Source organism: Dendropsophus ebraccatus, chromosome 4 (assembly GCF_027789765.1).
Source record: "Dendropsophus ebraccatus isolate aDenEbr1 chromosome 4, aDenEbr1.pat, whole genome shotgun sequence".
Classification (NCBI taxonomy): domain Eukaryota; kingdom Metazoa; phylum Chordata; class Amphibia; order Anura; family Hylidae; genus Dendropsophus; species Dendropsophus ebraccatus.
In genome coordinates, this window is record NC_091457.1 from 48,655,731 (window position 1) to 48,683,495 (window position 27,765).

The 27,765-nt window shown below is 42.7% G+C and overlaps 1 protein-coding gene across 1 annotated transcript; it reads right to left on the reverse strand.

Moving 5' to 3' along the window:
• Positions 1-945: 945 nt before the first annotated feature.
• Positions 946-27,539, reverse strand: CCDC34 (coiled-coil domain containing 34). The gene is made up of 7 exons (XM_069965771.1): positions 27,378-27,539; positions 26,013-26,257; positions 22,787-22,916; positions 21,844-21,951; positions 9,614-9,772; positions 7,274-7,415; positions 946-3,369 (listed from the first exon to the last, which is right to left on the reverse strand). The coding sequence occupies exons 2-7, from the start codon at positions 26,252-26,254 to the stop codon at positions 3,152-3,154; spliced, it is 999 nt and encodes a 332-aa protein (XP_069821872.1). The 5' UTR covers positions 26,255-26,257; positions 27,378-27,539; the 3' UTR covers positions 946-3,151.
• Between the last annotated feature and the right edge of the window lie 226 nt (positions 27,540-27,765).

Consider the following 27,765-nt stretch of genomic DNA (forward strand, 5'->3'; position numbering starts at 1 on the left):
TTTCCATCTGGCAGTGAAAATTATAACTGGAATGGCACCCAATCATGCATTAGGACGTATGTCACCGTGTGACCCAAAATGATCCAGAATTAAATGAATTCCCTTGAAATTGACATAATCCTGTATTTCAAGAACTGCAAGTACCATGCATACCAAGCTGCACAGAAAGAACATTTGGGGCACGCCATGCCTGAGGGAAGACACTGTCAGTCACTAATGCAGATGACAGTATATGTGACACTCTTATAGGATCACCAGTCTGTGACACTAACAAATTGCAGTACAAGCATTCTTTAGGTCAGTTATCTGCAACCTGTCATGATGAAACTACAACTTTAAGCATGCTGGGAGTTGTAGGTTCATAACAGTTGGAGCGCAGGTATCAGACAGCACAATCAGCAATTTTATCTCAGCTTTGGTTATTGGATACCATATGTCTTAAAGAGACATTTCCGTAAATTATAGCATATTCATTAAAAGGGATTACTCTACACAAAGTGTAGTGTAATCTCAGCTTAAAGGAATGGTAACAGTCGCTTTCCTGGAACCTTTCACACATAACTGAACAGACGGCATTTAAAAAGTCAGACATCTTCATTTGTCTACTTTATCATCAAGATTAATATTAAGGTATTAAAGGGGCTTTATTTGTTCTCTGGGAGCAGGAAGCGGCCGCTAGTTAAATTCGCATTACCAGGGCATTTAAATATTTGACTTGTCCCTGCTGCATATACAAATTTCAGTCTGATGCCCGAGGCATGCAAATCATTTCCTCTGTGCTCCGGCAAATACACAAACCATATAAATCTGTACTGTAAAAAGGAACGTTCAGCCGACACAGGTCCTACAATGTCACTTAGAGCATAAAAAACTAAAGCTATAAAACAATCTAGTACAAAAGTTAATAAAGTTAGTAAAATATGTAAATGTAAATTTTATCAGGAATTTTTTAGTCTTATTTTTTTATTAAATTTAAAAAATTTTCATCAGATCATAAAAATACAACCTTAACGAATATACAAAATTTATGAAACTGATAATCCACAAACATACTGTAGGCGACGGCGGTCTAGCCCACATTTGAGGTTCTGATGAGAAGAAAATACGATAGAGCACACATGGCTGGGGCAGCCTCAAATCTCAGGCCATGTCGTGTCACTTATCACAGTTGGATAACAGATGAGAAATTACATAACAAAAGAAATTACTTAAATATTTTTACATTTTTAGATGAAAAAAAAAACTGTTTTAGTAATCTTGCGATTACCCACGTTAGGAAAGACATGGCAGCTTTCTTCCATAAACAGTGTCACACCCGTCTACAGGTTGCGTGCGGTATTGCTGCTCAGCACCAATTATTTCAATGTAGGTGTTATGTTGCTCCTATGTCTATGGACAACAGGCGGAAATAAATGACATGAACGTTATTTTGACGGCTGTGACCAAACAACTGCCATTGTTTAATACACTGAGTGAAATGGCTGTTGTAATTGAAAACAACGGCCATTGTTTAAAAAAACATGGGTTTTATTACAAAATGTGAAAATAATATCAAAACAGTTAAGGTGCATAGTTATGTAGAAAAATACTTCCCTTGAAAATGCAAATAAATTAATTTCACTAACATTAAAAAGAAAAATAAGAAATGCAATGTTTTTCATAAAATTCTATAAAAATACATTTCTATACAAAGTGTGTCATTAAGAAATAACAAAAAAATGGGGTCTTAAACGTTTGCTACACTAACTGCATCTTCCTATGGGCGATGGAAGTGCCATTAGATATGCTTGGCACCATCCCAGTGTATGAAAGGTTTCTGGTATGGCAGCACTGCTTTATTGCTCTTAATCGGACACCCGTTAGTTTTTTAGTTTATCCCTATATCACAGTACTGTGCACTGACCAGAATTTTCTTCCAATATTACTACAACTTGGAGACACCTCAGAATATATGACTTGCTTTACATAATGTTACCTTCGCTGACAGACAATAAATGTCACATGAAATCCTAAAAGCGGTTTAATCCCTCTCATAAAATGGTATTTAAAAAGGAATCTCCGGCAACCAGCATTTTTAGAGAGATACAATTGTAGTTAAAGGCCAAGAGTCGGAAGCCAGATGTCCACTGCAGCTACCTCCAGTATCCAGACTGCCCATAACATTACTGAACCCAACTTTCAGCACCAAAACAACTTAGTGTTGCAAAGTTAAATTTAGTTCTGTAGAACAGGGGTGTCTGGGTGGTACATCAGGGTACCTTCCTTCTTGAGAAGAGTTAAAGGGGTTATCCAGAATAAGAAAAACACACAGATAAAGCACCACTCCTATCCCCTCAGGTGATATGTGGTATTACAATTCAGCTTTCAATTTAATTGACCTAAGCTGCAAAACAGTGGTGCTGTTTGTGCAAGATATTGGCCAAGACAGTGGGAAGAGTCAGAGGAGATCACCACTGCAGCAGGTAAATAGCTTTTTTTCCTCTCCATTTTTATGGTCAGGAAACACTGATATTTTTTTTTCCCCTGAAGATTCCTGATCAGTATTTCCTGACCATAAAAACTGATGTGTCATGGATGTGTGCAGAAGACCTTAGGGCCCTATTACCCAACCTGATATTTAGAAGGAAGCAATCGCCAACCTTCTTGTTCCCCGCTCACTGTCTGTGCCATTATATGCACAGAAATCAAGTGGGGAGGAGCTGCCTAGACGGTCTTTAGATCATTTGTGTGCCCATAGGAGAAAGTGGCTGTCTTCTGCCGCCGCTCACGTTATGCGGAGCAACGGGAAACAGACCATCACCATAGTTGTCGGAATTATAAAACATGCAAAAAGACAACGATCAGCTGACTTTATGCATGTCGGCTGACCGTTGCCTTTCAGCATGAGCTATTACACAAAATGTAATCGGCAAAGTACGTATAATAATTGTTTCATGTAATAGGACCCTTAGACACATATAAGACAGTTAAACAGATGTACAATACACCATCTGACTAAGGCTTGAAATCTTTATCTTAAGAATAAAGCATGTTACTATTATAATAAATTAAAGATACCTTCCTAAATATATTCTGTAAATATATAGCGAATGTAACGCTTAACAAATAAGACTAAATGGTTTGTTCGTCATAGCCTTCATCTGTATTCCGGTTATCTCCTAAACATCCCTCCACCAACTTGGAGATTGTCCTTTGGTTTATAACCAATGGTTGTGCTGGGTCTGTACAACTGATGTAATACGGGTCGCTTTTTCTTCTTTCCAGACAGAGTTTTGATAGTCTCTTTCGGTGGTGGTGGCATAGGGATAGGTTTCCAAGGAATGGGGTTATAAAACCCTGGAGCAGGATAGGAGCTAGCATCATAATAGCCTAAAAACAAACACATAAGAATAAAATGACAAGAATGGCAACGGCAACAAGTGTAAAGTAGCTGCGCTGTTCTTCCAAAGGCTGAGATATCAGGCTCAGTGGACGTTAAAGTCAAACCTATTTTACCCTTGGTGGATAAAAAAAAAAAAAAAAAAAAAGGAGGCTGCATTCATAAATAGTTGATTGATGACGGATCCTGTCAAAATCAGTGGAACGTATCTCATGTGTATGACCAAGGATCAATAAAGAAAAATATTCAGATGTTCCTTACCATCTAGAAGGTGTACAAAACTGTATTTACAGTTTAGGAATTTGAAAGTAATAGTGTGGAGTGCCCATTCAGGGCCCCCATCTATTAGCTGGAGTAGAGACTGGCTACTCTGGAGTCCTTGGCAACAAGAATGGTGTAATGCTTCATTTTCCCTTTGGGGGTGCTGCATGGAAACTGACACAGTTTCCTAACAGTACAGCTAATCACTAATGATCGCAGCTATACCACGTGACCAGCTTAAATGTACAAAACCAGCTTATTTTTTAGGAAATTCTAAACTAATTAGATTAGCGACTTGTTAATCTCTTGTTAGTCCCCACCAATCATGAAGTCATATCATACCCTAGCTATAGCTGGGAGAACTATACAAGTATCAGGGAATGTCAGGGATATACAATACTAATCTGCAAAGACACACAAGAGGAACCATGTGTATACCTCATCAGTTCACTCTTCTTAAACACAAGCTATTATTTGGCAAGGAATCATTGTTAAGCCTAGTCTTCATGATTTATTTATATTGTCTCTCTACGCCTTTCACTAAACCATGAAGGTTATCTATCTGCCAACCACGAGTACAAGTGTGACAAATATACACGCAGTGGCAAGAGCCAAACTCTGAGAGACCCTGAAGGCCGAGTAGCTGACCTCTGATGGACTATCAGCCATCCTGAGTACAGATGCCTAGACAGAGGTTGACAGCAGGAATGTGTGAAGCTCACAATGTCAGTATGTTTCTCCCATGAGGACACGGCACCAAACACTTCACAGCAGACCTGAATGTAAGCTCTGGCATACGTTATACACAGGATTGGGGGGGGGGGTGTTTGAGACGCCAATGGAAACTGTCAGCACTTTATGAGCTTCCAACAAAGGTATGAAAAGCATGCCTGGCCTGTCTCCACTCCAGAGAGGCAGTAAATGTATGTACCATGCATAAAACGCTACAGCTTGTAAAACTTTAAATGGAAAAAAAAATCTATGTAAACTTGTAAAAAAAGTAAATAAAAAAAAACAAGAATAAAAAATGGAAACATTTTGGGAACAAAAGTAAACTAAAAGTATCAATTTACAGCAGCACAAAAATTTCGTATTTTTGTAAAGTTTCGGTTTAATAATGGTTGGGCACTGTTAAAGGAGTTATCCAGCATTAGAAAATTCTAGAAAATAATAAAGATGTTATGCTTGCTTCTCGGCTTTCCCCCCAATGTCTCTGGGCCCCCGGTTAACCACAGCCGCCACTTCTGAGACAGACTCGTAATGGGTGTAACAGCCTGGTCATCCAATCACTGACTGAGGTGGGACAGTGCCGCGGCCAGTGATTGGCTCAGTGGGCTGTCACTCCCAAGACCATTTGATCTTGAAAGTGGTTAGCAAAGGTTCTTTATTATTTTCAATTTAACCGCAGGTATATATCAAAAGTTTTCTAAAGCTGGATAACCACTTTAGGCCTTTTTTAAACAGGATTATCATCAAGCCAAGTGAATTGCCAATGACCAAGCAAAAGGCTCATTTGTTCGTTGATCATAACTTTTATACTGCACAAAAGAAAAAAAGCCTATAGCCATAACTGTGTTTTCCAGGACTCCCTAGAGCTGCATCCAACTTCTTCATCCACCTGTATTCAAATGCCGAATGATCAGACTCGGGCATGCTCAAGTTGCTATCATCTCTGCTCCCCATGTAAAAAAAGGGAATGTGCTGCTGACAATAGTAGAGATGAACGACCACATGAAAGATCAAGCAATCCTAAGTGCAGTTGTTTCATTCCAACAGTTGAGCTGTGTAAATGTTCCTTCTTACTTATACATAGTCAGTCGATCAGTATTGAGCTGCACATCTAAAATGCTGCAAGAGTGGCTGTAGTGTCCTGACTTGGATTGACCAGTTCAGTTTTAGGCTGGGTTCACACTACATATATTTCAGTCAGTATTGTGGTCCTCATATTGCAACCAAAACCAGGAGTGGATTAAAAACACAGAAAGGCTATGTCCACACAATGTTGAAATTGAGTGGATGGCCGCCATATAACAGTAAATAACGGCCATTATTTCAATACAACAGCCGTTGTTTTAAAATAACAGCAAATATTTGCCATTAAATAGCGGCCATCCACTCAATTTCAACATTTTGTGAACATAGCCTTTCTGTGTTTTTAATCCACTCCTGGTTTTGGTTGCAATATGAGGACCACAATACTGACTGAAATATACCTAGTGTGAACGCAGCCTAAAACAGTACTACTGGATAGAATATAAAATTCCTAAAGGGGCTGCTACATATGAAGATTCAGCAAAACTGATAGAAAAAAGGAACATGGGATAGTCACTCATAGCAAACAGATTGCAGCTCTTATATTTGTAGAGATCCTTTCAAGTGTCACTGTCGTTTAATTTTTTCTGCAGCGATCAATAGTACAGTCGATTTAAAAAAAAACTTTGTAGTTAGGTTTATTAGCCGAAAAATGCATTTTTATCATGAAAAAGCAGTTTGAAGCTCTCCCCCTTCTTCATTGTTAAAAGGGGAGGGGTGGAGGGAGATGAGGCACCAAAACAGGACAACAAAGAGTTAATTTATAGCTACATCACCGGGCTATTTCCTCTGAAGTCAGCACTGACCTCTCTGACCTCTGAATAGCGGCTTTCACACAGGTCACACTGTGTAATCCTTTGTTCTCTGCTCTCTGCTGCCTCCTTCCCCCTCTTCTCTCCATAGGTTACACAGGGCTCGACAGATTTAAAAGAGTCGAGATTTCCTGGTAATGAGCAATGGATGAGAGAGAGAAAGGAAGGGGGTGGGGGAGACCTGGGAAAAGTTTTTTTGAATGCAGATAATGGCATATTTGCCTAATAAACCCAAATTACAAAGTTTCTTAAAATCGCCTGGACTATTAAAGGACAACTCCGCCGGGACCCCCCCCCCAAAAAAACAAAAAAAAACACAGACACACACAGACACCATACTCACCATCCCTCCGTTGACGATCGCCACTCCATTCGCCCACCGTCCGCCTCACCGTCACCTGCGGCCGCCGTCCAGCGATGTCTCTTGCTTCCGGGTCCATGAGAGAGAAAAGGCTGCCAGTGCGCGTGCGCACCGGCAGCCTTTTCATTGGCTGGAGCGCATCACATGGCTTCCAGCAAGCTCAGCCAATCAGGGCTGAGCAAGCTGGAAGCCATGTGATGCGCTCCAGCCAATGAAAAGGCTGCTGGTGCGCATGTGCACCAGCAGCCTTTTCTCTCCCATTCACTCTCAATGAAGACGCCGAAGAGGAAGAAGACCCGGACCGCCCCCCCAGCTCTGATGTCACCCGACACCAGAGAAGAGGACCGTGACGACCGTAATAGGTAATGTATACATTCTTTAACTTCCGGGGTGGGGGGTCGGAAAGTGGGGGAAGGGGGCCAGACCGGGTATTTAACCACATTACAAAGTTATATAACTTTGTAATGTGTGTTAAATAAGCCAAAAAATTTTTTTGCCGGAGTTGTCCTTTAATTTCTGCAAAATTAAAAAATAAAAATACGACAGTGACACTTTAAAAAAAACTGAACAGTACAGCACACACAGGGTTAGAACATAGTGTTATAATAGGACTGGTTAAGGTTACTAGAAGACCACACTAGTACCCACCTGTTAATTTCCCATTGACATAGCCATAGCTGTTTAGCGTAGGCCGTGGTTTGTTCTTTGCCTGTTCCAACCACTCCTCGAACATGTATTCTGCCTTTTCCTTCTTCTCTCTCTGCTCAGCTATACGTTTCTCCTCTTCTTCCTGCACAGAAACACATCAGATACCAATTACCTCATTACATCTGCCCCCTGTCCCCTCTGCACAATAACCTTCCCAACGGGGTATGATGAATAATGCATGGTGTAAAATAAAGCAGCCGACATGTTCTAGATCTCTTTCATCTAGAATGTAGGTTCCAGCGAAATGTAGCATGTAATAGCTGTAGTGCACGCGTCCCATAGCAGCCAGTGTGATGTCTATTCACTGCTGCTCTGCAAACTGCAAGGTCAGGTCTGTTTCTGATCACCGCACAGTTCATTAAAAAATCTGTAGGCTGCTCTGCAATCTCCCTCCAGGCCTTATACCTCAGTGCGGTTACTTGTTTGCCATTTTACAAATGCTCCATAAATGTATTCATGGAACTTATTAATATCCTCTCCATTTCCAGGAGGGATTGTAATTCATGGTTACTGGAATGTGCTGCACCCACACAACGGTTAAAGTCAGAATAAGAATGGGTACTGGGGAAGGGCCAGTGCTGTCACCACAAAGAAAACTTACACGTTCATCAGCGTTCCAGGGCCTTCCCTCCTGGGACATCTCTACCTGCTCTGCCAGAAATCCATTTATACTCACAGTACAACAATTTATAGAGAAAGGGATTAAAGCTAAATATGCACAAGCCAAAATGCTCTCCTGTATAATTATGGTATTCTACCCAACCGACATCATCTCTATAATGCCTCCTACCATAGGCTGGTATGCCGCATCTCTAAACAGACCAAATTAATCCAAGGAAAAATAATAATAATAATAATAATAATAATAATAATAATAAAAAATATTACTAATAATAAATATATATATTTTATTTATTTTTTGTAGATGTGGGGCACATAGCAATAGTGCTAGGGAGACAAACTAATGGTGGTTAATCATTTAAGTGGATTATGGATGATCTTTAAAGTGTCACGGTCATTTTAAAAAAAAAATTTCAGTACAGGCAATTTTAAAAAAACTTTGTAATTGGGTTTATTAGCTGAAAAAATGCATTTTTATCATGAAAAAGCAGTTTGAAGCTCTCCCCCCTGTCTCCATGGTTTTCTATGGAGAGGGGAGGGGTGGAGGGAGATGAGGCACCAAAACAGGAAAACAAAGAGTTAATTTACAGCTACATCACCGGGCTCTCTCTTCTGAAGTCAGCACTGACCTGACCTCTGAATACTGCCTTTCATACAGCTCCTACTGTGTGATGCTTTGTTCTCTGCTGCCAACTAATCTCCCTCCTCCCCCCTCCCCCCTCCATAGGTCACTCCGGGCTCGACTGATGTAAAAGAGTTGAGATTTCCTAAAAATGAGCAGTGAATGAGAGAAAGTAGGGGGGGGGGGGGGCTGGGAGCAGGGAAAAGTCTTTTTACATGCCGATAATGGCATATTTGCCTAATAAACACAGTTACAATCACCTCAAAATCACCTGTACTATTGATTTCTGCAAAAAAAAAACAAAAAAAAAAACACGACAGTGAAATTTTAAACCACAGTTACATGGGTGATGCGTCCAGGTCCAAGGGGATGATCCCTAGAGGTGCAAATGAGTTGTGTTGTGGAGGGACAAAATGTTATTTTTATATATTTATTACTATTTAGTCTTTGAATTTACTTTTCTGTTGCTCAAGGACGCTGGGGCCATGGTCATTGAAATCCATCAACTCAAAAGTGTCAGATACGGGATAGAAAGGATGCTGGGAGGACACCCTCCCAGCATTAGTCTGTCATCAGAATACAAATAACTGTGATCTAATGGCCACTAGATCACTATTATTAGTGACATGCTTCCAGAGGAATGTTGGACACACTTCATGCACTTTCAGATTCTTCCTCTCCTTAATGTGACAGCCCATTCTCTTTATTTTTTTTTAGCTTACAATGTCATACAATAATAAAATAAGTCATACCTTACAAATTCCCAATAAGTCTCTACCTCCTGGAACTTCTCAAGCAGCTCCAAGAAGCAGAGAACAGCAGGGGATCCGGGGCACATAGAAGATCGATAAGGTCGGTATGACTTATTATTTTACAATGCTTTAAGAAAAAAGGTAAACAGCTAGACAACACCTTTACAGGAAAGAATTTTAGGTTCAAGTGTTGAACACATTGCTCTTCAAAGTGCAATGCACCGGTAGATGGGTACCCTGAGGCCTAACATCCAAGTTTTCTATGCACCATGACATGATACAGACCTTTTGTCTCTTCTTCCTCTCCTGCTCCTCTTCTCTCTTCTTACAGAGCCATTCTTGGTATCTTGCTTTACTCTTTTCTTTTATTAAACATTTCTGTTGTTCTTTCAACTCCTTTTCCTGCTGTTCTTTCAGGAGTTTTTCTTCCTTCTCTTTTTTTTCCTGTATGAGATAGGGTGATATCAGCATTATCCTATGTAGAGTTCATAGCTTTCAGCACCAAATATAAAACGTATTTCAGCAATAGATTGTATATGTTTTGAATGTTAACAATATGAACTCCTAAATGTTGCTGCCATTTCATTCTGGATGCTGGTGGGGTATAAAATCATGGTTGGCATCTTTAGCTTATTTTTAATATACAGTATAGTGCAATGCCCCATAGGCATTATGTATATGAAAGGAAATGCGTAATCAGAAAATCATAATCGCTTATCGTAAAGCATAAATGGCGTTAACAGCGACTCGGGGAGAAGGTGTCTATTTCCAAGGTGTTGTCAGAAGAAAAAAGGATTATAAGAAATAAAGAACATGTTTCAGTAACCATATCTAAAATTAAATGTCTTAAGAGAAACAGATTGCTGATCTCAGGGGGACCAGCCAAAAGATAACACTGCCGGCTGCTAATGAAAGCGTTTTTCTCCCACCTAGCCAGAGTTCTGCTCCACACTGATGAGGGGTAAGACCCTGAAACAGCTGTCTGCGGATGGATACCAGGAATTGGTTTTTCCCTTGTCATTGCAGTGACTTATAGGACCACTTAATATGGTGGTTTTCCTTACAGGAGCCACCCCATGGCTGGGCCCTTCCCAGAGGGATATCTGGCTAGTCCTGTGTTCTGAGACTCTTTAATGAGGCTCCACGGGCTCTTCATTTACACATTAAAACTATATTTTATATATATATATATATATATATATTATATATATATATATATATATATATATATATATATATATATATATATATATATATATATATCTATCTATATCAGGCCTTATTCCCACATTCAATGTTTTGCACGGAACAAGGACATGGAAGGATTCCTTAGTGTGAACCCACACTTAGGGGGGCATTTATTAAGTCCGGCGTTTTTTTACGCTGGACTTAAAAATGCCCCCGCAGCTCCGGCGCTACGGAGATTTATGTAGAGGCGGATTGCCTCTACATAAATCGGGTGCGCCGGTGCGCACCGCCGAAAACCTACGCCAGCTGAGGACTGGAGTAGGTTTTCGGCGTATATTTGGGCGGAACGGATGGTAAATCGCGCGGACTCTGAGTCCGCGCCCTCCGTTCCGCCCACTACACGCCCCCTTTCCGCCCCCCTGGCGTACTCGGCGGAAAGTGCCGATTTGCAAATATTTTATTCGCAAATCGGCCATTTGCGTATAAAATAATACGCAAATCGGCACTTTCCGCCGAAAATCATCCGTTCGCCGGATGATACATGTGGCCCTTAGGGTCCATTTATACCTTTTTATCCGTAGCTGCAAACAATTGCTGATCAGCAAGATAATAGCTTGCTTGCAGTGCTTTTACAAGGCACAACTAATCGAGCAGCTGGGATGCACGAATAATCCCTGTATCGTTTATGCAGTGATTTAAATACATTGTGATTGACTGCATATCCGCTGTTTACACAGGGAGATATGCAGCCGGAAAAAAAACTTATAGGGCTGCACAAAAAAAAAAAAATGCGGACAAGCGGGTGTTTTCCTGCTCCTTGGCTGATCACTGACACTGCTGATTCATCTAAATGTGAATTACCACCTGTTTTTTCACAGAGTTCAATCAAACGTAATCAAGGCTTCTGCTTTCTAGTGCCGTAAGAGAGATTTCACAGCTCAAAAATAAATATATATATATTTTATATGGCCAAAAATCTTAAACCAATTGTCCAGTAAATATAATTACATAGTCTTTGCTTGAACCTACAGTAAAGCACTGCGAACTCTATACAGGGTAAATCATAGAGAATATTTTTCCCAAACAGCAAAAGGAAATTAGGTTTTCCTCTTTGCAATTCAAGTTCCAAAGGGCATATTTAAATAATTGTCTTTGGATGCCCTGCATGCTACTTTACACTTCCTTCTTGTCCCCAGACGGAAAAAGTGAACGAAAATACTTTTTTTTTTTTTCTTTTTCTTTTAAAGCAATTCATTCAGCTCTATTCATTTAGAGCTCTTGCATGTCTCTGTGTAATCCCTTGCTTCCTATTTTATTTGTTCTGCTGCTTTACATTCGGTGCAGCCAGGACTATTTCATGACACTGAGTGACGCTTGTGATTTGCTAATTACACCCTGGGCGAGGGGCCCCACCAGCATCTTGGAGCCACATTAACTAATAGCTGTAATAGCAGACGGGCTGTTTGCCAGCAGAGATAATTGCATCTCTTATTGTCACATAGCTCTGAGAGTCTCTCTTCTTCAAACCTCATCCTCTGCTATGTGGAAACACCTGGTAGACTTTATATGCGATCCCAATACATATAAAACAATCTTTCACATACTTTATAAAAATTTATAGGCAACGCTGTTTCCAAGATGGTTTTCTAGATAAATCACCATAATCCTTTAATCATAGGGTTTTAGAACAATGCCCAACCATTACTCATGTAGTCAGCTCTGGTATATGATCCCACTCCAGGCTCACGGGGAGAAAAGCGTAAAAATGCGAGGACGGGTGGGATTTTTAATTCAATCGTAAGAAATCTATGCTGCTTTATGGGTGACTAAATGCAATAAAATGGCCCCGGAGAAAACTCTTGGACTAGCAGATCAGGTAGACGACCATAAGACCTTCTTAGTCATGCATAGACTTCTACATCTAAAAGTGCCCATACCCATTCCATGAAAGTCTGCCAACATGAGATAATTTTTCTTGGGATTGGTGGAGGTTCCCAGTTATTATCACCTATCCTTTGTGGGTTCCACTCCCCAGTCGCTTGATAATTCAGACAATGTAGCTTCATAGACTTACATTGTCGGAGACACAGCCAGGGAGATGGGGGGTAAATCGCATGGCTGCCACACTCTCTCCCCAACTACTGTACCTTCTGATCGGCACAGGTCTCAGCAGTGAGTCTTGCCACGATTAATAATTGTTGACATGTTAAGTTATTTTTAATGACAGGCACTCTTTAAGGTTTTTCTTCACATTTCAGTAAACCTATACAAGAATATTGGCTCCTTCACAGTAACTTCATTCCCTTTCTACTCTAAAGAAGGCTATACACTTTGACAGCCATTCCTCCCAACACCCCCATACACTTGCACACTCAGCTCAGAGTTCCAAACGGAAAGTAATCTATGGATGACCAGGTTAAAAAAAAAAAAAATTAAGAAATGCCCATAATAAATAGTGAAGCAAATGCATGTAAACAGGAGACTATAGAAGACATACGGGTATATATTATTTTTTTTAAGAACATGTGTTGACAGGAAACTGAACCCTCTATTGTCGTACAACGACCGTGATTATTATGAGAATATATGTTGCATTGTTGTCTATGGGATCCCGGCAGGAGCGTATACACATAGTATATGCTCTGGCTGGGATCCCTAGCGGCGACGCAAACAACTGACATTTCTGTGTTCTGCGGCTGCTATTCAGTGAATAGCGCCTGTAGAAAACCATGTCAGTGCACACTGTGGAGCGAGCGGCTCCGGACACTCACTCCATAGTGTGCTGTGGGGAGTTCTGATGCAGGCACGCACGGATGCACCCGTATCAGAACTCTGTGGGTACTGCAGTACCGGTCGGGATGATCTTTTCAGAGACCGGCAGTTCCATGACCCAGCCGGGTCATGGAACGGCCGGTCTCTTACAACACGTGAACATGGCTTTAGGGTGGACAGATTCCGCTGCACGCCTGAAGGATTAGTGGGTTCATTTTTCAGGCGGACGGCGGAATCTGCCAAACCACAGAATGAAGCCTATGGGACCAGCGGAAATGTGCGCGGCCAGGAGCTGGGGGGCGAGCTGCGGAATCTGCAGGGGGTGATCCGACGAGATTCTGTAGTGTGGATATACCCAGGAACAGGACATATGCAAGACACAAAACACTTTTTGGAACATACTATCTGTAAAGATAGTAATGTGGATCAAAATGCTTCCTTCAGCAAAATGCAAATCAAATACATTGAGGATTCAGCGTCCTGATCTAGGAAACATCCACGTCTCCAGGTTTACCTTTTAACAACATCTGCCGACAAGTCCTCCACAAGCACATGATTGTAAGAAAATCACTACATTTCTGCCATTTTCCGGGCTGGCTCTGAAAGGTAACATGTCTGCAGAAATCCGCAGTACGTGCATAAAACAGGCTCTCCAGACTTTTACAGAAAATCAACTGTGTTTAACAGTCCACAGAAATCGCAGCACTTACATGGGAAAATGACAGCACATAAATCTAGTGGAGCGATAGGCAGATATTTACCAGCTTAATTCAATAGCCGCATGGCTGAATCATGAAAAAAACAGACAGAAATTCCTTTCAGACAGGTCATTTGTAACACGGAGACGGTTTCGTGTTTGCCCGACCTGTTTGTTCTATGAAACTGCTCATTGTTCTTGTATAATATATATATACTTGTATAATATATATATATACTTGTATCAGTCAAATAGTGTACATCATATGAGGTGAGCATGGACTCCCGATGACGGAACCACCAGCAAGTTGCTGCACGCTGACCATAATTTGGGAGTGTGATATCCATGGATGGTCTCACCATAGTCGGTGCTTTAGAATAAAACACATGATGTTCAAAGATCTGGTTTATTTCCCCTTACAAAGCCAGCTACATCAAAGAACTGGGACTTGTATACTTCAAGGATTTGCGTTCTCACTTTTGCATGCAATTCCTTTTGTTAGGGAAGTTAGTCAACCATTATAATAAACATAATAACCATGAGCATAAATAGGAAAACCTATCATCAAAGAGGAAATAAGAAGAAACATCAGGAGCCAGGAAGCCAATGTGCCGACAAAAATGACTGCTGTAGTCTAAGCTTTAGGGATTTTCAAATAGGCCAATGGAGAAGCACAATACGGTATACAACCTGATGGCTCCTGAATCTACATTATTGTGTCTACATCTGCATTCAGGTCTTTGGTTTTCACTGTGTTTGGGTTCTCATCTGAGACATTTTGCTGCTGGAACAGTCGTTGGTCTGGCAAAAATCTAACACATTTGGAGGTTGATATACCAAAAAGAGAAGCCTAATGTTCGACTATGGAGTCCACTATATGAAAATACCACAGTGCAACAGAAATCTAAGACCTATTTACACAGGGTTGCACAACGATGAATGCCGATCTTGGTGCACCATTAATGAGCCTTTACACAGCTCCATAAATTGAGGGCCAGGCCGGACAATCCAGGTGCAGCCCTTTAATTTAATCATTGTTGGCCGCACATGCCACATTTACACAGGGTGATGAGCAGCTGATAATGAGAATTTAAATGGTCCTGTGTTTTACTGTTTATTAATTGATCGCTGGTCTCTTATGCTGCGTTTACACGAAACGATAATTGACCCGATCGTACGATTAACGATGTCGGAGTGGCGATTTTTTTTTCATAACGATCAGCGTTTAGACGGTACGATATATCGTACGGAAAAATCGTTTTGCGATCGCGCACCCACAGCCCGGCTTGGCCCTCTGCTCGCAGCCCGGTCCCCCGCTCATCCGCAGCCCGGCCCCACGGTCAACCGCAGTCCCCTGCGCCGCCCCGATCGCCAACCCCGCCGCCGCCCCGATCGCCACCGCTCCAATCACCCCCGCCAGCCCGCCGCAAGCATACGTTACCTGCTCCGCGTAGCAGGTCTTTGACATCCCCGACTCCGCTCTTCGGTGCACTGATTGGCTGAAGAGGGGAGCCAGGAATTTCAAACGGCTCCTCTTCAGCCAATCAGTGCTCCTCTTCAGCACTGATTGGCTGAAGAGGAGCCGTTTGAAATTCCCGGCTCCCCTTTTCAGCCAATCAATGCAAGGCAGCACTGATTGGCTGAAGAGGAGCCGTTTGAAACTCCCGGCTCCCTTCTTCAGCCAACCAATGCAAGGCAGCACTGATTGGCTGAAGAGGAGCGGTTTGAAATTCCCGGCTCCCCTTTTCAGCCAATCAATGCAAGGCAGCACTGATTGCCTGAAGAGGAGCCGTTTGAAATTCCCGGCTCCCTTCTTCAGCCAATCAATGCAAGGCAGCACTGATTGGCTGAAGAGGAGCCGTTTGAAATTCCCGGCTCCCCTTTTCAGCCAATCAATGCAAGGCAGCACTGATTGGCTGAAGAGGAGCCGTTTGAAATTCCCGTCTCCCCTTTTCAGCCAATCAATGCAAGGCAGCACTGATTGGCTGAAGAGGAGCCGTTTGAAATTCCCGGCTCCCTTCTTCAGCCAATCAATGCAAGGCAGCACTGATTGGCTGAAGAGGAGCCGTTTGAAATTCCCGGCTCCCCTTTTCAGCCAATCAATGCAAGGCAGCACTGATTGCCTGAAGAGGAGCCGTTTGAAATTCCTGGCTCCCTTCTTCAGCCAATCAATGCAAGGCAGCACTGATTGGCTGAAGAGGAGCCGTTTGAAATTCCCGGCTCCCCTTTTCAGCCAATCAATGCAAGGCAGCACTGATTGGCTGAAGAGGAGCCGTTTGAAATTCCCGGCTCCCCTTTTCAGCCAATCAATGCAAGGCAGCACTGATTGGCTGAAGAGGAGCCGTTTGAAATTCCCGGCTCCCTTCTTCAGCCAATCAATGCAAGGCAGCACTGATTGGCTGAAGAGGAGCCGTTTGAAATTCCCGGCTCCCCTTTGCAACCAATCAATGCAAGGCAGCACTGATTGGCTAAAGAGGGGAGACGGGAAATTTCAAACGGCGGCGGGGGTGGCGATCAGAGCGGCGGGGGTGACGATCGAGCCGGCGCAGGGGCTGCGGATGAGCGGGGGGCCGGGCTGCGAGCGGGAGGCCGGGCAGCGGGCGGACTGTAGCGCGACGACTGTTTACACGGAACGGTCGTTTGATCGTTCGCTGCGTTTACACGTAGAATTATCATTCGAATTCCAATAAACACTTATGTGCATGGATAATGGGTCTATGCAAAAGAACCTTTTGAGCAGTCTAGAGCCATTTAGACATTGCTAAAATCATTTGAAAGCCATACACTACACGACTACCACACTCTCCCCCCCCCCCCCCCAAAATAATGCCCCTTGCTGTACCAAATAAAATAAACAGCCGACAACAAGTGTTTACATATATATCAGTTGATCGCCGGCCCCATAATGGTGTGATGGTGCGTGGACACAGATTTATCTGACAGATTTTTGAAGCCAAAGCCAGGAATGGATTTGATAAGAGGCAAAATCTCAGTCTTTCCTTTATGAACTGTTCTCGGTTTATATTCTGTTCCTGGCTTTGGCTTCAAAGATCTGTCATATAAATCTCTGTGTGTAAACGCACCATGAGGCTGGGTTCACATTACGTATATTTCAGTCAGTATTGTGGTCCTCATATTGCAACCAAAACCAGGAGTGGATTAAAAACACAGAAAGGATCTGTTCCCACAATGTTGAAATTGAGTGGATGGCCGCCATTTAATGGCAAATATTTGCTGGTATTTTAAAACAACGGCTGTTATATTGAAATAATAGCCGTTATTTACTGTTATATGGCGGCCATCCACTCAATTTCACCATTGTGTGGACAGAGCCTTTCTGTGTTTTCAATCCACTCCTGGTTTTGGTTGCAATATGAGGACCACAATAAAGACTGAAATATACGTAGTGTGAACCCAGCCTTATGGTGCGTTTACACACAGAGATTTATATGACTCTTTTCAAATCCATTCCTGGCTTTGGCTTCAAAACTCTGGCCCTCCCTCTTCAGGCTTACCTGGCCCTCCCTCTTCAGGCAGGGAAAAGGCTGGGGTCGTGTTGGAAAGTAAGATGTAATATTTTAAATGCCAGGACAACCCCTTTAAATATTTGCCTTGGATTAGAAAAACATGTCTGCTTTCTTCTTTAAGACTGTGTTTAGTAATTTAAATCTGACCCACTGAAGACAATGGGACGGAGCTGCAATGCCAAATACAATCAATGGAGAGGTGGAGCTGTATTTGGCACCGAGTCTGGAAGAAAGCAGCCATGGATTTTCTACTCCTAATCAATTTTTTTTTTTTGTCTTAACGTAATAATTATAAATAAGGCATTAATATTTCAAAGACTGCATCTAAATTTACAGCACTTCATGCAAGATCAGAAGATCTCCTGGCAGGATCCATGCACAGCATGGTATAAATTATTGTAATAATTTACTGTGCATCATGGAGGCTACGCTAGTTAACAATGGCTGGAGTTAATGTATAACCTGCTTACTATTTTGAGCCTCCATCTGGCACACACATCAATACTATTGTTTCCACAAGCACATGACAGGTTGGGCCTGACTTATAATGCAGTCACACCTTTACATACCAATGCTGTTTGAACACGCACGGCTCTCTACATACGGGATAAATGCTTTTCCTACAGTTGTGTATACACGGCTATATGACACATCTCACTCTGTAAAGGACTCAAGTGATGCACTAAATGGTCGAAAATGGACATTTAGTAGGATATATGGTGAAGGTGAGATAGCGTCTCACCCCTTACAGACATCATGAAAAATGAACATACACGCTGCAACAGGCACAGGTCTGCACATCAGAACAGACCATCATGCTTTCTAAAAAAAAAAAAAAAAAAAAATACCAAGACGTTAAAGGGGTTCTTCACCCAAAAATGTTTTCTTTCAAATCCACTGGTGCCAGAGATGTGTTGTTTACTTAAAAAAAAAAAAAAAAAAATTTTAAGTCTTTCAGTACTAATCAGCTGCTGTATGTCCTGTAGGAAGTGGTGTATTCTTTCCAGTCTGGAGAGAAGGAGATTTTTTCTCTGGGGACTTCTCTGGGCTCTGGACAGTTCCTGACATGAACATGAAGTCGCATTGAAGACCACTGTGTAAGACTGGAGAGCATACGCCACTTCCTGCAAGACATACAGCAGCTAATAAGCACTGAAAGACTTGAGATGTTTTGATAGAAGTAAATTACCCATCTACTGCAGGATGGAAGAGCTGTGAGCTATGGCGTGAAGCACTCACCCACTTCAGGCTGTATTAGATTACCTGAGTTTTGCTGTAAATGAGCTAAATTAACATTAATGGGGTTGTATAGGAATGGAAAAATAGTGTCACACCTGTCCAAATATTTAGAATGGTATTACAGCTTTGGCCATGTAACCTATGGACTGGTGTGGCACTGTTTCTGAATCGAGATGAGCAGCTATATCGCTGTTTTCCAGGCGGCCTTAGGGCTGCATCCAACTTCTCCAGCCACCGATAATAATCAAATGCCGCTCACTTATAAAAATAAAGAAAATTAGCAGCTGGTCTTTCCTACCATTTTGTTTCTACAGCTGCTGTGCAAATTATGTCTCCATGGTAACAGACAGCAAACTGTGTAGTCTGATCCTAACATTATTCCATTGTATATGTGCTAATATACAGTACATTTCTTTGACTAACCAGAATATAGAGAATAAACTGAATAAAGTATGAGGTTGCAAGGTTTTTCAGTGGTCTCCAACTTTTGTCTCTGCTGCTGTTGTAAAAATATAACTTCCATAATGCCCAGACAGCCAACAGCTATCCAAGCATGCTGGGATTTGTAGTTTTGCCACAGTTCCTATACTAAAGCTGATGGCTGTGAGTTGGTCTGCATAGGAGCTGTAGGAGATCTAGATATGTTGCATGTGAACTCATCCTTTGAGAAAACGTAGTTACGGAGATGACAGACGATGGACAAAGCCTTAAAGGCATATTCTGGCATATTCAAGCATAATAAACTCCTATTAAGTAAACTTGTAGGAAACAGTCATGACCGGACGATCAGTTTCCCTCCAGGGTATGTATAAGATGAGAACAATAGTATCTGCTAGAATCTACAGTCACGGATGATTAATGGGAAATGTACTTTTTCAGTGCTATCACTGTGCGGACTTTGACTGCTGAACTTACATATTCTGCATACTTCTCATGACTGTAAACAATGCCGATCACACCATCTGCACTCTATTTATTGCTGACATAGCATTCTTCTATATTACTGGAAAATTAAAGTGATGTCATATTACATTTCTCCTTTTGATTTTATCATCTCATACTTTATCCCTTCGCCAGCCGTCACCTGAGAGCGAAGATCCAAAAGGCATTGACACGGACAGCGGTTACTGTGACCTCTAAACGAAGACTCAATAATATAATATATCAGAGGATATCGGAAGTCTAACACATTTGAGCATTGGTAGGATGACAGCGGTTTCACAACCACTGCAGCCTTGCCTGGGCAACCATCAGTACTTTGTTGCGATCTGTACCAGGTCAGGGCACTCCTTGTTTCCTCCTACACACAGATACAAGATACAACAACAGGAGGGATAAAGAGTACATGTCTGGGTACTTAGCATCTGAAAACCCTTGAGTCTCCTAGTGTACTGACAAGGACTACATGGCTGAACATTTTAACCCTTTATCTTTTTGCAGATTACAAAAAAAATTCAAAAAGGGCATCTTCCCCTTTGTATTTCTATGCAAGAAATATAGAGTGACACCAGGTGACACAATTTTTTTTTTAAAAAAGTATTATCCTTTAAGGGCATGTCCACACTACGGAATCCCAGCGGATTCCGCAGCTTGCCCCCGCTCTCGGCCACTCGAATCTCCGTTGGTCCCATAGACTTCATTCTTTGGTTTGGCAGATTCCGCCGTCTGCCCAAAGAATGAGCGGGTGATTATTATTATTATTATTATTTGTTTATAAAGAGCCCTTAAAGGGGTTGTCCGGCGATAAAAAATTATTCACAGAATAACACACATTACAAAGTTATACAACTTTGTAATGTATGTTATGTCTGTGAATGGCCCCCTTCCCCGTGTCCCACCACCCCCACCCGTGTACCCGGAAGTGTGGTGCGCTATACATTACCTATCACGTGCCGACCACGGTCTCCGATCGTCAGCAGTGACGTCTTCTTCGGGAGGCCAGCGGATCTTCCCGAGTGCCAGCCGCCCTCTGCAGCGTCATCCGAAGCTCAGCCGCGATTGGCTGAGCATAACTGTGCTCAGCCAATCGCGGCTGAGCAGCTGATGACGTGGCCGCGTCATCAGCCGCTCAGCCGCGATTGGCTGAGCACAGTTATGCTCAGCCAATCGCGGCTGAGCTTCGGATGACGCTGCAGAGGGTGGCCGGCACTCGGGAAGATCCGCCAAGCTCCCGAAGAAGACGTCACTGCTGACGATCGGAGACCGTGGACGACACGAGATGCGGTGAGTATAATACACCACACTTCCGGGTCTAGCGTGGGTGGGGGGAAACACGGGGAAGGGGGCCATTCACAGACATAACATACATTACAAAGTTGTATAACTTTGTAATGTGTGTTATTCTGTGAATAATTTTTTATCTCCGGACAACCCCTTTAATTCCAGAGCGCTGTACAATAGATCGTGGTAACAAGCAGGAACAGTACAAGATCAGGACACATTACATGAAGGCAAAAGACAGGCTGGTACATGGGGGAAGAGGACACTGCCCGCGAGGGCTTACAATCTATAAATCCGCCGGGATTCCGTAGTGTAGCCCCTTATAGTGGAAAGGGTTACTGAGTTACTGGGGCTCCTTATTTCATACTCACAGAGAAGCTTTGTGATGCTGTTTGGTGCCACCTCCCTTCTAGTGCAGAAGTGTGATGGAACATGTTGCATTGTATTTTTGACAAACTCCTTACGGATCCAAGAGAAGGAGAAAAATAAAAAATGATTGCATGCCTCTGTATAAAAGGATGCATTGGCAGACTTTACTCTTGATCCGTACCAATACAGAACCACAAAAAAAGCGCATGGCTTCTCTCAGCTTTACGTGCAGGGCAGGGTAGATACATAAACAGCAAAGTAATCTGCAGCCCTTTGCTGTCATCAGCGCTTCCCCTACTGCGCTCCATGATTTTTTTAACCCATCAAAGCAACCAAATGAATGAGCATTTGAGAATTGTGACGTAAGAACACTGCGGGTGGGTTTAATTAGAAAACTATGTGCCCAAGGTGCCGACACTCCACGAGACACATCTGCTATGTAATCAGTGGGTGAATATTAATTCAGGAATGATGTAGAGATATAGAGAGATTTACAGCTTCACCTGCTCTTGTTTATTTCTGACCCATTCCTTGTGTTGTTCTTCAGCCAAAAGTTTTTTCTGCTCTTTCTTCAGCTCCTGTTTTCTTCTTTCTTCCTCTTGCTTTAATTCCTAAGTGAAAAGACATACACCGAAACGTGAAATGATTGTTGCATTACTTAGTATTAATTGTGTATATTGCCATATAAAACCAAAGCCTGTATGAGCAACAGCATGAACACTATCCACCCCACTCCCCCCTTCAGGGTATTACAGATGAGTGTGCAATGTAAAACTGCATGTCCATCTTGGCTGGCTGGAGGAGGTGGGGGAATCAAGAACACTCATGCAGAGTTGATTTGAAAATCTATAAAAAGATAAGTGACCTGTCATGTATAGATGCCGAAGTAAAAATCAACAGACAGTGACTAGCTGCTCTACACATATTTAGCCACATGACCAGTAGATTTATAAGGGCATCTGACACCCAAGAAAACCTCCTCTAAGAAGGTTTTCCTTTAAAGGTAGCATCTAGCCTGCTGTTATGTCCTGGTAGCTCTGGGGCTCTGAGGATGAAGGCAGGTTTCTTGCTTGCATCTTCTGCAACATTTTCCTGATATCAGGAGTTTATTTCCTATGTTAAAGAGGTGTTGTGGTGCAGAGGTAGACAGGCAGGCATTAACATAGAATATAAACTGCTAATATCAAGAAAAGAGCACAGAGAATCAAGGTGAGAAACTTTCCTTAATCCACTGCGCCCAGTGCGCTGATAGTTTCCCTTTAATCAACAGAAAAAAATGTACATCACGTTTCCCACTAATTTCTTATTCAGCGGGTACAAGTCTGCGGATTAGTTAGCGCCCTGCTTCCACATCTTAGGTAGCTCTGGACTAACTACTTCTCTACTATTAATGTAGGACTCTCAAACTTAGACCAGAGACTAGGTAAAGCAGAAATGTACACTTACCTCAGCTATTCTGCTTTGTAGCTCTATTCGGCCTTGTCTTTCCTTGCTAAGCAGCCAGGTTTCCCAAGGAGAAAGCTTCAGATCTGCTAAAGATTGCTCTATAGCACTGACCCCACCTTGGTTCTGATTACTGAAAAAGAAGATACATATACAAAGAATTATAGAGTGTTATTCAACATTACATAATATAAATACTGTAGATGAGACCACAAAGTTAGCCAGGCATGGGGCAGCCCCCAACTCTACACAAGGACTGAGTGGTGGTCTGTAACCTAGACAATGAGCTGTCAACAAAGGAAGGAAAAGAGCAGCATATCAGAAGTTTGATGAATCAATGTATTTGATGAGTCCTACAAGTAATAACTATGTTGGTTAAGATGGGAATATCCCTTTAAGGATTTTTTTTTTAAAATAATTTACATTCAGATACTTAATTTAATGATAAGAATGCATTTCATGATAAGAATTATCATCCTGGAGCTTGTCCAGCACACATGTATGAAAGCGCCGCTCAGTCTGTAGCAAATTCAGAATATATGTATGCAAGTCTAAACAGGGTGCATGAAGCATGATGGCTGTATTATGGGATTTCTTATAATACAAAATGCCAATAAACATGAGGCCGTACTTAGCTGCTCTTCACTCTTTAGTACGCTGCACTTACAGTAAAGCCACGCAGGCTATTTGTTAACTCATATAGAAAAGCTTTATATCAGCATTATGAGAATCATTCCCATTTCATATTGTTAAAAAGGATGGAGTGCAAAAAATTATCGTAGACTTTAGAAGACTGTCTTCATTTACGAGTAGCCGGGGAATAATAACTTCCAAGGTACTTGTTGCCAGTTTTTACATACATTGGCTACACGGCTTTTGGCGCTTGTCCTGCCATGCTCTAAGAAAACCGTCAGCAGAAGACAATGCAAGCCGCCGACTGTGACCCAGCAGCTTGTAAACGTAAGGACGCTAAAACGGAATGTCATCTGGCAGCTTTTCAGACTGTTTAAATGGTATTCTAGATGCTTTGGTTTTTGGCATTTCAACCACAGAAGACAATGTAGACTGCTGACTGCGATATATAGCAGCTTGTAAACTTGGGGAAGCCAAATGTTAACACTGCCTGGCAGCTTTCCAGACTCCTTTAATGGTAAATAAAGTAGGTTTAACCCTATGGTCTTGCAATATGGAACTGTTATATAGCCACTTTTCTAATACAAGTAGGACTAAAAGTGAACTCTTAGGGGGAAATTTAACAGGACTTTGCACTTATTTTTAAGTGAATAATTGGATTTTTCGCCCAATTTTGGTTGAAGTTTTATTTATGAACCAGTATTCAACGAGCGAATATTTTTAGATGCAACTTTTTTTTTTTAATCTCCCTGTTTTGAGTTTTCACCCAAATATTTGGATAATCCAGGATTAGCGCCCAATTTATCATTTGCGACTTTTTAAAAAGTCGCACAAACAGGTGTAGGCTTACGTCTGGTCAATACCAGGTGAATATGCTTGCGCAATTTTTACATTTTTGCACTTTTTTCTGCGACTTTTTACTTAGATACATCCACTAAGGCAGTGCTACATGTTAATAAATTAGTCAAAAAATATTGGACCAAAATATACACTGATCCTCATTAGAATAGTTGCACACATTAGACTCCTTAGTAAATGTCCCCCTTAGTGCTACTGAAGTGAAGTCCCCAAGTATCTAATGAATACTTTTAGAAGAGATCAAGCAATACTGCCATGACAAAGGATGGAGAGAAAATGTAATGCTACCTCATTTTTTACCACTGCAACCTGTATGGCTGAGAAAAACATTCATTTAGCGTCCAGTCACATGTACAGGATCTGCAGCAGATTAATGCTGCAGATATCAATGTAACTAAATAATCTGCAGCTTTACATCTGAGACATCAAATCTGTTGAAAATCCTGTATGTGTGAATAGTCTCTTGAAGAATTATTGTCATTTATAAAAACTTTTTCCATGTCATAAGTTGTGATGGGATGTGATGGGATGCGTTGGAGAGCCCAACCAATGTCTAGATATAGCTAGGAGAAGCATGCAGCAGCGCACTTCACGTCCCGGGATGCAATCTGTCTCGCTGCAGGAGGAGGGGCTCTATAGACTTATAATAAAGCCCCTCTCCTGCGATGAGCTAGAATAAATGCTGAGCTGTGGCGTGTCAGCTGTACCTAGAGATTGGGGCAGGTCATGGCACTGAAACCCTGACCAATCAAAACATTTGTCCCATGTCAAAAGTTTTAATAAATTACAGTAATGATTCAATGTTCTGGGCACCCCCACAGCAAATACCCTCAAGGCTGGCCCTTTGTATGTAGTGGCCAGACCTCTGTGTACTGATTGGACATTAAAGTGTCACTGTCGTGAATTTTTTTTTTTTACTCCAGGCGATTTTAAGAAACTTTGTAATTGGGTTTATTAGCCGAAAAATAAATTTTTATCATGAAAAAGCAGTTTGAAGCTCCCCTCCCCCTGTTTTCATTGTTCTCCTATGGAGAGAGCTAAATAAAACACCAAAACAGGACAACAAAGAGTTAATCAACAAATACATCACCCTCTCTCTCCTCTGACAGTCAAGCACTGACCTCTCTGACCTCTGAATACAGCTGTCACCCAGCTCGGTGCCTCTTATCCTTTGTTCTCAGCTCTCTGCTGTCGGCTAACTCCCTCCTTCCTCCTCCCCCCTCCCCTCTCTATAGAACAGACTGGGTACGTCTGATGCAACAAGTCACAATTTCCAGATTTTTTGCAGTGAATGGAAAAGAGGAAGGAGGGGGGGGGCTGGGAAAAGGCTTTTTGAATGCAGATAATGGCATATTTGGCTAATAAACCCAATTACAAAGTTTCTTAAAATCGCCTGGACTATTGATTTCTGCAAAAAAAAAAAAAAAAAAAAAAAAAAAAAACACATAAAACATGTGCCACTAGCTCTTTACTTTTATGGCAGACAACAAGATGATCTCAATGTGTCACCCACTCCCTTAGGCTATGCTGGTCTATGCATCTAAGGTATACACAGGGGCAACATATGCCACTGTATATCCATACATGCTGTGTATACTGCAGTGGAGAAAGCTATTTGCACTTTCCTATACAGTACATGGCTAGGATTGTGTATGCCCCAGGAACTTTTCAGTACACAGCTGGTGGTTATAAGAGAACATTATGTTTAATGCACAAACGCTAAGGCCTATAACATTACCTAGGCTTCTTTGTTTCATTTTCCTCAGCCAAAATGTCTGCATGGAAAGAATGATCTTCAATGTCGCTTTCAAAGCTGTCGTGGTAGATTGGCGATAATAAAGAATATGTGGATTCCCCGGCGCTGCTGATGTCACAGCTCTTGGAACGCCCCATTACAGGCTGACTGGTGCTTGGTTTCTGAGGGGTGGAATGAGAGAGTCTCACTTCTGCAGATCGAACGTCACTGGTGGTGGAAGACATTGCCTACAGCACAAGCAAAACAAGGAAAAAGGAATGACTGCCTGGACAAGATCATTCTACTAGGTTTATCAAAACTGGTGCAAAGGTAAAGTGAAGCATTTGCCCACAACAACCAATAAAAACGCTGCTTTTACGTTCCAATGGGCTTTAGAAAAAAACAGCTGGTATTTAATTGGTTGCTATAAGCAGCTTCACCATGGAAAGTGTACATCCTGTCTCCTATAGCCATTTCTCCACTGTAAATCTACTTTGAAATCAGTGTCCATCCTTGTCCAAGGTCTGTGGTCACTCGGGGGTCCCGCACCTGCTCCGCAGACACTCGGGGGTCCCGCACCTGCTCCGCAGACACTCGGGCGTCCCGCACCTGCTCCGCAGACACTCGGGGGTCCCGCACCTGCTCCGCAGACACTCGGGGGTCCCGCACCTGCTCCGCAGACACTCGGGGGTCCCGCATCTGCTCCGCAGACACTCGGGGTCCCGCACCTGCTCCGCAGACACTCGGGGGTCCCGCACCTGCTCCGCAGACACTCGGGGGTCCCGCACCTGCTCCGCAGACACTCGGGGGTCCCGCACCTGCTCCGCAGACACTCGGGGGTCCCGCACCTGCTCCGCAGACACTCGGGGGTCCCGCACCCGCTCCGCAGACACTCGGGGGTCCCGCACCCGCTCCGCAGACACTCGGGGGTCCCGCACCCGCTCCGCAGACACTCGGGGGTCCCGCACCCGCGCCGCAGACACTCGGGGGTCCCGCACCTGCTCCGCAGCCACTCGGGGTCCCGCACCTGCTCCGCAGCCACTCGGGGGTCCCATAGGGAGTTTCTATTATTCAGGGATCCAGGGTCTGCATTGATTCATGATGTCATTTCTAAGATGGTAACACCCCCATATCCCCAGCCCACTGTCTAGGATGTACTGCTAACATTACAACAGTCATACTGTATACATATTGAATACATTGTATACATAGGATCTCCAGCTGACACTACAACTACCAGCATGCTTTAATAACAGCCATACAGTCACATGCTGAATCTACACGATTCCATCAGGTAAAGAGGAAAGGCCAGCTACCACCAACAGAACTAACGCATCGTATAACCTGTTCACACGAGTCTCTACCTACCTACTGCCTCACACATCAGCCTCCGGTATCACCGGAGAAGCATCGCCGGCAGATTACAGTTCTCTACAGATTGCAGCCAGTTTTCAAAATGGCGACGATCCCATCAGCCGCTGCGAGACGTGTCCAATGACAGAGCACGTTTCCTCACGCCGAGAAAACCCCGCCCCCTGTTGTCATGGGAGCGCGAAACCGTCCTCAGGTGGCTTCCTGGTTACGCGTGACGCGTTACTGCCTGAACCATAGCAACCGCTGAAAGCTGTGTATATAACAGAAGCAAATAGCACTGCTGTATATGCAGCTCTCCCAGCATGCCGTGCGCTGTGTGCGGCTACAGTGATATCTTCATGTGCCAATAAAACACACGCGTCCTAAATAAACATAGGAAATA